The sequence below is a fragment of the Polyodon spathula genome, chromosome 11, assembly GCF_017654505.1.
Source record: "Polyodon spathula isolate WHYD16114869_AA chromosome 11, ASM1765450v1, whole genome shotgun sequence".
NCBI classification, from domain to species: Eukaryota; Metazoa; Chordata; class Actinopteri; order Acipenseriformes; family Polyodontidae; genus Polyodon; species Polyodon spathula.
The window spans coordinates 19,755,938-19,768,151 of record NC_054544.1 but is presented as its reverse complement, the minus strand read 5'-3'; the positions used below and the strand labels follow the sequence as shown (position 1 = coordinate 19,768,151).

General features: G+C 37.5%; 1 protein-coding gene across 5 annotated transcripts in view; it reads left to right on the top strand.

The window, feature by feature from the left end:
- The window catches only part of LOC121322875 (collagen alpha-1(XVIII) chain-like), a 101,992-nt gene that overhangs the window by 77,078 nt on the left and 12,700 nt on the right, over positions 1–12,214 (top strand). For all 5 annotated transcript variants that reach the window (XM_041263346.1, XM_041263345.1, XM_041263347.1 and 2 more), the window contains 19 exons: positions 27–44; positions 595–792; positions 1,431–1,457; positions 1,823–1,885; positions 2,611–2,685; positions 3,119–3,169; positions 3,329–3,484; positions 3,739–3,801; positions 4,386–4,430; positions 7,123–7,254; positions 7,852–7,920; positions 8,142–8,177; positions 9,144–9,179; positions 9,304–9,375; positions 9,783–9,818; positions 10,085–10,171; positions 11,024–11,053; positions 11,330–11,365; positions 12,010–12,069. In XM_041263346.1, the coding sequence (XP_041119280.1) occupies positions 27–44; positions 595–792; positions 1,431–1,457; positions 1,823–1,885; positions 2,611–2,685; positions 3,119–3,169; positions 3,329–3,484; positions 3,739–3,801; positions 4,386–4,430; positions 7,123–7,254; positions 7,852–7,920; positions 8,142–8,177; positions 9,144–9,179; positions 9,304–9,375; positions 9,783–9,818; positions 10,085–10,171; positions 11,024–11,053; positions 11,330–11,365; positions 12,010–12,069 (1,290 nt within the window). The remainder of the gene's footprint in view (positions 1–26; positions 45–594; positions 793–1,430; positions 1,458–1,822; positions 1,886–2,610; positions 2,686–3,118; positions 3,170–3,328; positions 3,485–3,738; positions 3,802–4,385; positions 4,431–7,122; positions 7,255–7,851; positions 7,921–8,141; positions 8,178–9,143; positions 9,180–9,303; positions 9,376–9,782; positions 9,819–10,084; positions 10,172–11,023; positions 11,054–11,329; positions 11,366–12,009; positions 12,070–12,214) is intronic.

The window sequence follows — 12,214 nt, the reverse complement described above, 5'->3', positions numbered from 1 at the left end:
TAAAAATATATTTTTTCTTTTTTTAGGGGGAAAATGGCATGAAGGTAAGGCTCAAAGTAGTGTGTTGTATTTCTCATTACACTCAATCAAAAAACTGTCCTGTACTGCCAAACCCCAAAATACCAGGGGAAAGTCCATCGCATTTGAGATGTGTAACTGCACGAACAAAACCTTGGAGAAACAATTGCACACTGCACATATTGAGTGTGCAGTTTGTTTTATTTCATTGTATTTCTAATTACTCACACATAATGACAAGTGGAAGTATACAATGTCTGCAGTAGTGCATCACCACGGTTTGTCACCTGTCGTTGTTTCACTTGCATTTCATTTGTTAATGTTGCCACCTGCTGGTTAAAAACTGTGATAACTTTGATATTTATTCTGCCATTAAAAAAATAAATAAATAAAATAAATCATACTAATATTATCAAATGCCTTGGGGAATATTTAAGATAATTATTTTCTGGGGGAGATGGGAAAAGCTTAAATGGCCGACTGTTTAAGAAATGTGTGAAATATCTTCACCGTTACCCTGCTGCTTTTTTTTTTTTTTTTTTTTTTTTTTTGTCTGATGCACGGTTTCGTTTCCAGGGAAGTGCTGGCTTTGGCTATCCTGGCAAGAAGGGAGACGCCGGTGACCCTGGCCCCCCAGGACCTCCTGGTCCCCCCGGACCGGCCGCGGAGCAGGTGGAGCGTGGAGACGGCAGTGTCGTGGAGCAGATAGTGGGAGCCAGAGGACCCCCTGGACCAGCAGGCCCACCGGGACCCTCGGGAGCAGACGGAGAGCCTGTAAGTCTGCCTCTTCATACGGTGTGAAATGACTATCAGAAATGAATACGACAACACATTGTATTTACTGTGATCAAATTTGACTGAAGGATTTAACAGGATTCTGCCATAGAGCACATTGCCACCTGGTGATACAATGTGGTAATTGCAGCATTGATCGTAAAGTGAAATATGGGTTTTCTGCACAGCTTTACTTTGACAGCTTGAGTAGAAAAGCTATTGAACCCCCTAATGCATCTGGAGGCTACACTTGGAATGACTTTAGGAAACCCAAAAGTAGTAAGTCAAATGATAAAGACAAAGCCACACAGTGCAATAAATACCCTGCAAAATGACTACACTTTGTGGTGGGTTGTTATGAAACCCATAGAAAATTGGATGAGATCCATTTAAAATTTGTATTTAAATAAAAAATACTTTCTGATGGCTAAAGGTATTCATATTATTTGAAAAATAATTTTTCACAAATGTTTTAATAAAGATTAGCAGTTTTGACTTATAAACTACTTATAAGGACGACCAGTATTAATTTCCTTCCTTCATACTGTGCTTTTTTTTTTTTTTTTTGTTGTTTTTGTCCTTCATATTGTGGCATTGTCAGTCAGCGTACATTTGATTGATTGATTTTGTTTCCATAGGGTGACCCTGGTGAAGATGGCATCGCAGTAAGTGACCAAAACTTTGAGAATCACAATTTACCAGTTCAAATAACATCTGTTTTAAGGCCAGCACTTGCAATTACCGATCATTTCCCCTTTTATTTATTTATTTTTTTGTTAAAAAATGTGCATCAAGAGCATTTATAGGGCACTGTGTCGGCCCACGTGAAATCTGATGCAAAACTCATTGACTACTAAAGCAGTTTTCACAAAACTGGCTGAAGGAAACATTTAAGTCTTTTATGAGATACTGATTTGTTATATTCGTGACTCTACCAAGCTTCACTCAAATAGCCTGGAACAAGTTTGAATGTGTATTTTCAAATGGCTTATCGATTTGTGCGTTATTTTTTTATTTATTTTTTTATCAGGGTCCTGCTGGCCCTCCTGGATTTCCTGGGACTCCAGGGGACCCTGGTCAAAAGGGCGAGAAGGTAGGAATTCCATTTTCCTTTAGTTATTATTAGATACCTGGCTGTTTAAAACCAAATCAGGAAGGGGGTAAGAGAGGTGATGGTTGCTGTTTGATTATTTGTGCATGCAGTCACAGACAAACAGAATGTCAGTCGTGGACATTCTAGAATAGATTCAATTGTACACTTATATCTCTGACATACAATGTATCTAAAAAATATACATTTTGTCCTTGCTGAAATAATTTCTGTGTCAAACATGTATTAAAGACCAGCTTTGTACTATGGTAGGACTATCTGTTTTGCATATAATACGGCTAAAATAATTGTAAATTCTAAAATACTGTGTTTTTGTTACAGATTTGTTTAAGGTTCTTTGGCCTGAGTTCAGTATTTGCCTCTCTAGTTGGCTAATATTACATATGCATCTAGCACTAGGGAGCAGCTTCTGAACCCAGGGTAAATCACCTTAACACAGACTATAAATAAATACAAAACACAATATTAAAGTAATTGCAATAGGAACAACTCAGCATCATTAAAATGTAAAGGGGGGGAGAGAACGTAATTTGAATCTACTGACACGTTAAAGATTATAGCTTGGGAATCAGTTATCCAGTTTTGCTGAAACCATGCATGAGCAGTTGTTAGGAGAATGACCTGTATTTTTTTCATGGTACAGACTCCTGCATTGTGTTCTGTTTGCTGGGTGGTTTGTGTATTAATGACCTACCATGTTTGAACAGGGTGACCCTGGTGAAGGCAAACCTGGACCAAGAGGACCGCCTGGCTTGCCAGGACCAGCGGCATCCCGCTCAGAGGTACCGAAACACCAGCACACAATCTCAATTCCTTTTCATGCATTCTTTAAGTCTTTTGAGTGGATCCCTTGTGCATGTTCATGAAGCCAGAGTGCATTAGTTTGTATCAGAAATATATTAGTACATATGTCAGCTCAGTGTATGTTAGAAATACCACATTTGTTCTATAGTATATCTTACTGATGTTTCTTACATCTACTAGAGGCAATGTTGCAGGAGGAAAGCTTAATGGCTAAACTGGTGCACAGGGCTTTAAGAGGTGACTGATGTGACGACAGAAACAGAAAATGATACAAACTGAATCTAAGTAGAAGAATAATGCATTAGTTATACAAAGTTGCTCTTTAAATAGTGCATCAGTAGTGTTCATAATGATAGATAAATCATTTTATCTCTGTCAACCGGACTGATACAATTCTCTTTTTTTATAAAGACCTTTTTTGACATGGAAGCTTCTGGATTCCCTGATCTGGAAAGCATTCGGGTATGGTTGCTCCTCCAAATGTTTTGGTTGTTCTTGATTCCTAATATAGTAACTTTGTAACAATGCCCATCTCGGGCATAACTGTCTGACTTCTTCTCCATGACCAAACACATTAATAGTAATTTAACAAATAATACAAGTGTGTTTCTGGCTTTGTAGGGCCCCCAAGGGCTTCCTGGTATTCCGGGCCCTCCTGGCCCTCCTGGACCTCCTGCAGCCCCCAACCTGTTGTCTGGACACCAGGCTTCAATTGGGCCAACTGGACCAAGAGGGACTGATGGGAAGGATGGCATTCCTGGTGTTCAAGGGCCCCCAGTAAGTGTTGATGGGAGATGGGGTGTGTAACTAGAGATGCTGTGGGGATGTGCAGAGGTATAGGGGTTTTTGCACAAGCATGGTATTGTATCATACAATGAAACACTCAGTATTGTGCTATTACAGGGTACATATACAGTAACTTGCAGTAACTAGTAATTAATAAGATTAATTAAACGCCATTTACTATGGATTAAAAAAATGTATGTTCTCCAAACCGATTATATTTGATCTAAAGACATGTTTTACTTCAGGGCCCCCCAGGTCCTCCAGGAAATAATGGCCAACCAGGACTGGTTGGACCCAGAGGAGAAAAGGTAATATTTATTCAAACCCGCTTACTCCTTTTCTGAGTCAGGTAGTCTTAACTGAAGAAAACGTGTGTACTAGGTTCTAATTTTGCTATTCTGTTCTCTGTAGAGTTTGAGGTGGTACTAAATGTAACAGTTTTGCAGAGGAAAACCAAGTAAAGTAGTGTTTGGACCCATTAGTCTCACAAATCTTCTTCATATAGAGTAATTGACCAACTTGGAAAATCAGTATATAAAGCCAGATTAGCAAAAATAAAATAACCAGTATCTTGTAACATTGTGTAGAATACGTTTTATTCACAAGTTTAAGGTTTTCATAAACTTTAAAATGCAAATGGCTCTGTTCAACATGGCTGCCCACATTCAACACGGCTGCTACCAGCAGCTGCTTCGTTATGCCAAACTGCATCTCTGGTAATACATTTTCTAAATAGCAAAGCAAAATGGTATACAAGGTGTTTCATTGCTGTTACAATGGACGGATTTCCCATTGCATGCAAACCAATCATTCTGCAATCAATTAGTATAGTTTAGCCTCCTATTCACATTGCTTTATACTTTCAGCTAAAGATGTTTCTTTTAAACCCCAGGGTGATGCAGGTGATTTGGGACTTCCTGGAGCTGTTGGTGAAAAGGTGAGTGCTGGCATTGACACCTGTCTTCATTTTCCTAACAGGAATCAATGAAGCTCACAAACATGTCTTCTCTCAGCCATTGACCAGCCCCCAACGCTGTGTCCCTGGTGGATGGAAGAAATACAGCTGTAATAAAAGCCACCTTGAGCAAAAGTGATGTTCCTTACATACTTGGTGTTGGAGGCAGGCAGCCTGGCAGGTTAATGGTTGCACTCTAGAGTACCACGTGTGCCTGTAGATTAGACACGTTTGAGTTAAGATAGCTAATATATAAGTTAAGATAGCTGTGATATTTCTGACCCGTTCCAGTGCTCTCTTAACCTAACAGTTATTATTTACCGTAGGATTCTGGTACCCGATCATAGTAGCACAAGAAAGAGCCACCAGTTGCCTTTTTGTTCTACTGCACTGCACCTGGAGCTCTTTACAGATTCCCTGTGTTGTTTCTTTTAAGCAAAAACCACTTGCTGTTTCCTTGTCCAAGCAGGGCACCTTTCCTCCTGTTCCCCCCTACCTCTTAGAACTGCTCTCCTATTATTCCTCGTCTTCTTCCACCGGGGTGACTGGGTTCAAGGTACCAGGTTTTCTGCATGATGTGCTCTTGCATCATGGCATAAATAGCATGGTTTGAATATTGAATGACATTAAGCTTTAAAGCTTCCTGTTCTTTAAAAGAAAAGAAAAACATTTTAAACAATCCTGAAAAAGTGATTGTGTTCTTCCAGTTAACTCTGACTAGCATGGTGTTTCCCTGATGAAACACATCCTACTCTAAAGCAAATAATTTTACATAAAAAGTTACATTTATTTGCTGTGTGTGACTGTGGCAGAGCAGAGCTCTGCCCTTTATAGATTGGCAGGGATGGGGTTAAATGGCTCTATCTGCCTGGGTTTATTGTGTTCAGTTTATTGTGGCTGGGGTTGACTGGAGTAATTAACGATCAGTCAGCACCCAGCCATCTGACATAAAATGAGGCCTCAGCTTCCCATTTGGGAGAGGAGGGAGCTGAGGAAGCAAGCTAATGGTTGTGCTTGCTGTTTTTTTGGTTTGCTGGGTTTTTTTTTTTTTTTTTCTGATCCAGTGAAGGCATTGCCCAGCCTGGAAACCTTTTTTGTTTTTAGTTTTGCTTTGTTATATGTATTTGAATATCTTTGTTTTGGCCCTTGTGCCCTTTTAATTTTTGCTTATTTGTTAATAAAAGTATTATTTTTTTGAACTGCAGTCTGTCTCTGGGCCTCTATCCACTTGCCAGCCTGTCACAGTGACCTTTTATTTTATTTTTATAATTGAGAATTAGTTGCAAGAAACATTTCAAAGTATATTATCCCATATATTAACCCTTTGTCAGTGGTAATAATTAAGCTCACCGGGAAGGAGAAAAGGGGTGCAAATGTATCCCACACACACAAATGCAGCACAAAACAGGTTTATGTTATCAATTTAACTGTTCTGTGTTGAATGAATGTTTTCAAGTGTTAAGCATTTTCTAAATATTTTTTTAAAGTGCAATCAGCTTGTTATTCTTAGGATGTTAGCTACCTATTGTCATGTTATCTTGGGTGTCTGTTCCTCAGGCATCGTCCGTTGTTTGTAAGAGAAGTTGCCCTTAGTTCGGTGCCCAAACATGTGGATTTGACTATCTTCCTCTTCTCAAGAATATGCAACTTGATAGCCCTTATCAATTGTCAGCAGTGCGTGAAATTTTGGAACGTGCAGTATGCTATCTCCAATGTTAGTCGCTTTTCAGACAATAAAACACGGTTGTAGCTCTGCCAGACAGCACAATCTGCTGTGCAATACTTATTTAATAGTTAATTCATGCTCTCTAACAAATATAAACTACAGTTGTATTTGGAAACTTGATCTAGTCAATTTATTTATTTTTAAATTGCAAATGTAGCCATCTAGGTTCACACAGGCAGGTACATTTTGTACAGCGGTATCGGCGCTATGCTTTAGTGCAAGAGATCCCGGGTTCGCGCCCGCCCTCCACCTGTGTGTGGATTGCCTCATCCTGTGTGATGTGCCTGCCTGTGTGAACCTAGATGGCTACACAAACACATACCTGTGCTTCAATATGAAGTTGTATTGCACTTAAAAATTGGCTTCATCCTTTTAAAATGCATATTTTAATTTACCCATCAAAAGCTAAAAAAACAATGTCAATCCAAATAGCACCCTTGTCAAAGTTTCACAGTACTGTGCATGGAGGCACATTTAACGTACTCAGAAATGCCTTTCTTCTTTATCGGGCATCGATTGAACAAGTCAACAGAGGCTGCGTTAGTGATGAAAGATGTCTTTCTTGCAAAATGTGCTATAATTAAGTAAATGCAGTAGTTGACTACAGTGCTGGAAACAGATGTATTATACACACCTAGACGCTAATTCTAAGATATTAAATTGACTACATACGGCAAAGAAAATTAATCTGTAGGGCTATCTCTGTAACTGTACAAGTGGTGCATCTTTTCAACATCTCTCCCAGCTCCCCTTTTGTTTAACCTTTCCAATGTTGAGATTTATTTCCCATTTCTCAATAGCTGTCTGTAACAGGCTGTTAACTTAACTATTGTCTTTCTCTTTCAACTCAACTGGATCTACATCAGTGCAGATTTAGCCAATGGAACTAAAAGGATGCAGTTGGGATTTCTACCAACTCTCAATTTGCACTTGTCTTTATCCTTGCAGGGTTCAAGGGGTGATGTGGGTCCCCCTGGTGTTTCAGGGCAGACAGGACTGGCTGGTCTTCCTGGACCAATGGGACCAGTTGGACCACCTGGCCCCCCTGGACCTCCAGGCCCAAGCTTCCCAGTGGGCTTTGTAAGTATTCAGTCCTCCTCCTCCTGATGTACCAGGAAGGCTGAAGTGGGATCAGAAAATAGAGTATTTGTTTTTCATAGAGTCTATTGAGATGGTCTAATTGATAACACAAATTGCTGGCTAAGAGCAAAAACTACAACTGAATCTACAAAAATACTGGAAACTGAGTAAACTCAATTATTATTATTTTTTTTAATGAACTGTTCATATCACAAAACTAGAATTGTTTCTAACAATGTATTTGTTCTTGGACGGAAATGTGCAAAGTAATTTTCTCTACTATTGGTTATACATATATGAGGAAAGTGGGCTCTATTACATCCTTAAGTCAATCTATTAATCAGCCAACCAACCAAACAACCAGTGATACAAGTCTAGCCACAGTTCTTTTACTGTCTAAATGCCCCGCTGTCTGAAAATAGTAAAACATAGCTTACCTGAAGGTGACTGCAGGTGGCACAGCAAGATAATTCCCTAGCTTCCTCTGCCTTAAGCCTGGACATGATATGACCACTTTTAGCGGTGCCAGGAAGGAAGTATTTTATTATTGTCATGTGTTATTGATCCAAAATACATGTGAAAATGTCTTGTTTCTAGGATGATATGGAAGGGTCAGCGTTTGGATCAATAAATGGTCCAGGAGTTAGAGGACCAGACGGACGGCCGGTATGTATTCATATATTATAAATGTTGTTTTTATGCACACGTAAATATATATAAATAAATATATATAATAAATACCACATGAGTTTTCGTTACTAATTCGCTGCTGTCAATATTTCAATTCATTTGTAACTCGGATAGTAAAATAACAAGGCAGTGCTACGTTTACATATTAAGGTTAAGGCCATTTTGTAGAAGAGTTAATGTGTTTTTTTTTCTCGTAGGGTATTCCTGGACCACCTGGTTTGCCAGGCATACCGGTCAGTATTATTATTGTTATTTTTGTATTATTACAGTTATGCTTATGACAGGTGACATGGATATATGCTGCACTGTTTTGAATGTTTCTATAGAACAGCTTACCCACTTGTGATGAAACCTGGTTACCCCATTCTTCAGTTATTAGGAGTATAACAATGTCTGGATATTTAGAGAAACGTGTCCATTCAACTGTATGTACTGTCTTACGGCGGGGACACCCAACCCAAGCTTTTTTCTAATTTTTTGCATAAAAAGCAGCACACCATTTTAATTCGTACTGTGGAGGGTAATTGTTTCTCATCAGCTTGTCTCCAACTATTTTATGAGTCTTCCTCTCCTTTCTTAAATGTACAAACCCACTGCATTGAAATAACTCATTCCCAACATAACGAGGCTTGTTACTAGAGAAGTGATGTCACTGCCCTGTGACTTTTGCTGCATTGCTGCCTGCTACTGAACAAACCCGTCTGCTAAAATAAAAACCGCTTCAGCAAGTAGATATTTAGTTTGCTTTGTGTTATTGTGCTTGCGTGTGTATGTAGTATAACAGTACGATATTAATGCTTTGTTTTTAATTGTCTTGTATATGTTTGTGATGTGTATCATGCAGTACAAAATAAAATTAACAGTAATCCTAAGGGAAATTGTGTGTGTGTGTATGTATATATGTGTGTGATATATAAAATTGCAGTAAGGGTTAAACTGTGATCATTTTTTTAATGTGCGGTCCACTGTGCACATTAGGTTAAACTAGTTTTCTTTATGTGGCCCATGATAAGTTTGGTTGTGCATCTTTGTCTTACAGTATTACAGTACTGAATTGTTAGATGATTTACAATCAGAAGAGCAATTCCGTTCTCTGAAATGACATTGGAAAGATTTCATTTATGTCATAAATATCTATATTTCAATGACTTACCAATTTATTTTCTTTGTGTATTTTACTTGTTTTCCTCCACTGGTAGGGTAACAATGGATTGCCTGGTCTTCCAGGAGCAAAGGTGAGTTTCTTTTGCAGTACTTTTTTATTCATTTGAGATCTATTTTAAGGCCTTTTCAAACCCTTTTTTGTGCTGAAATGCGGTAATATGATTGTAATCTATAATATGATTGTTTACCTCACAGGGGGAAGTTGGGTCTCCAGGATTCTCAGGGGTTGATGGACGGCCAGGGTTAGATGGATTCCCCGGCCTGAAAGTAAGTCATAAGAGCATTTACAAACAAATATGTTTTTACTGTACCAGGCAGCTAACACACGTTTGCTCAGTAGTAATTGTTTTTACACTCACTAATGTGATATTATTATTATTATTATTATTATTATTATTATTATTATTATTATTATTATTATTATTATTATATATTATTATATATATATTATATATATATTATATATATTATATATATATATATATATATATATATATATATATATATATATATATATATATATATATATATATATATATATATATATATATATATATATATATATATATATGAATTATACATGATAAATGAACGGTACAATTCCTAGAAGGATGTATTACCCCATGTACTAACTTGAAAACAATATGAATTGTACCCTGTGCTTTTCTTTTCAGGGACTAAAGGGTGACAGAGGGGACAAGGGAGAAAGAGTACGTTTATAGTTTGTATTTAGTTTTCTCATTTAACTTTAAAAATTTCTTTTTTTTTTACACATTTATATTGGAGATATATATGGGGGGCTACAGTAGCACTGGCCCACTTGGTAGGGAATTGTGGGACTTATTTCTTTCACACAGTTAATTTGTACAGAAAAGTCTTCAGTTGTCTTCCCTAAAATGTACAGTCCTTTTAATCGGAATCTTCCTCTTGGTTTCTAGTCCACATTAATATATTAATTGCAGCCTTGTCTTTGTAGGGCGAGCAGGGTCGAGATGGTGTTGGAATTCCTGGTCAGCCCGGCCTCCCCGGACCTCCTGGACGGATTATCTATCAGCCAGACAACGTAAGACCCCTCACAAAACCAGCTGGCTCTGAGCACAGGGCACCTTTACTGCCTGTCTCCAGAGATGTGTGTACTGTGTCCTCATGTCTTCCTTGTGCCAGATCTGCTCTTTGGACAGATTAGTGAATTATTTATTAAATTAGACTTAAACGGTACCTACATAGAAAAAAAAAGCTTAGATATACACACAAGCACACATTATATAAGTGTTTTCCAGTGTTTAATTTAAGTTTAAGATGAACAAGTAGGCAAGAAAGTTAAACACGATTCCAATAAAATATGGCAGTGATTACATCATTCAATAAACTGGACAGAGAGGGAGGAATCACAAGGACAGAGCAGCAGACTTCAGTCAACCATACAGACAGGTCGGCAGCCCTGCAGTGAATGGGTTAACCTAAATAGCAATACAGAAACACAAAAGTGTTAACCTTTTAGTTTGCAAAGCATTTTTCTATCAACAATGCAAATGGATTGTCTCACTACAACCAATCCTGTTTCTAATAGACCAGAAAACAAACAATATTCTCGTTTTCTTTCCATGGACTTTGATACACGCTGCAGTCTTGCTCGTCCTTGCTGTACCAAAAATCTCTCCAACAAAGCATATATATAGTGAAAAGATAAACGAGGAAATTAGCTGCCAATTACATGATTTAAGATATCAACTAGATAGTTTAAGTAGAAAGAATTAACAATGGGCAGTGTCTAAAAAAAGTACCAGGTGCGTCAATTAGAAGCAGTGACATCCCGCAGCCGATGAAAAGTAAGCTACCGATCATTAAAAAAAAATAATTAAAGCAATATATGACTAAAATACACATTTGTTACATCAGTCCTCTTTTTTTTCAGCATGAAGGCAACTTTGCTCCAAGCACAGAGGTAAGCCATTTAACATCCTACACCATTGCCAGTAACGTTTTGTTCCCAATAAGCGGTTATTTATTCCTATGTGTCCTAATCTTTAGGATCATTATTCTAGCAGATGTAAGATTGCTGTGAGATTATGGAATGTTTGCCTAAAATTTCAGAATAAATATTTTTCCCAAATTTCCCAAAGCAAAGTGTTAGAAAGCCTACTTTTTTTTTTTTTTTTTTTTTTTGCATAGATATAAATTGCGACTCTTGATTTGTAAAGATTTTCGTTTCTGGTTTCAGGGAATACAAGGCCCGCCTGGTCAAGCAGGTTTCCCAGTAAGTAATGAATTACATGATTATATTAACAGCACTGTGGTTGTATTTCATTAGAGTCTGAACCACCTGGCAAATTTACAGCAGGACTAACACATTATTACATGGCTGAATTTAACCCAGGTGATATTGATGCAAACTCAACACTAAAAGTGTTAGATTCTGTGTTTGTTAATACTTCAAATAAGTATAATAATAAATTACTACATTTTTAAAACATTGATTTATAAAACTAGGGGTTCAATTCAAATGATAAGTGGTATATTTAAACACATTAAAATAGGATCCTTTCTGACTTTTATATTTTGTTTTTACAGAACCATAAACACAGTAGATACTTGATTGTACTGTTAGGTGTTTGATTTTTACCCGTGAAGCTTTTATTTTTAAATTATCTAAACAGCTGTGTTATTTGTTAATTTTTTAGATCAGTTAAACATAGGTGTACATTTGTGTATATATAAATGTAGACACCACAGACATGAGTTTGTAGCACTGTACTATATACCTCTGAGGCTGATGTCTGCCGTCGTTATGACAGCGCGCTCTAGCCACATTCTAAAGTTAACACTTGACCAGTGTTTGACACGTTTGTATTGGAAGTGCTGATACCGTATATGCTAAAACTACTGTTTCTTCTTAATAAGGGCCCTAGGGGGCCGAAGGGCGACAGAGGAGACTCGGGACCACCAGGATATGGAATTAAGGTTAGATATTCTTGTAATATGAAGCTTTGTTGTTTACTCTTGTTACAAATGATGTTATGCAAAAAAGTAACAACATAGTGGTCAATTGATGTTGAATAGTTAAGGCAATCAATATGAAATGATAATGCCAGAAATTAAATGACAA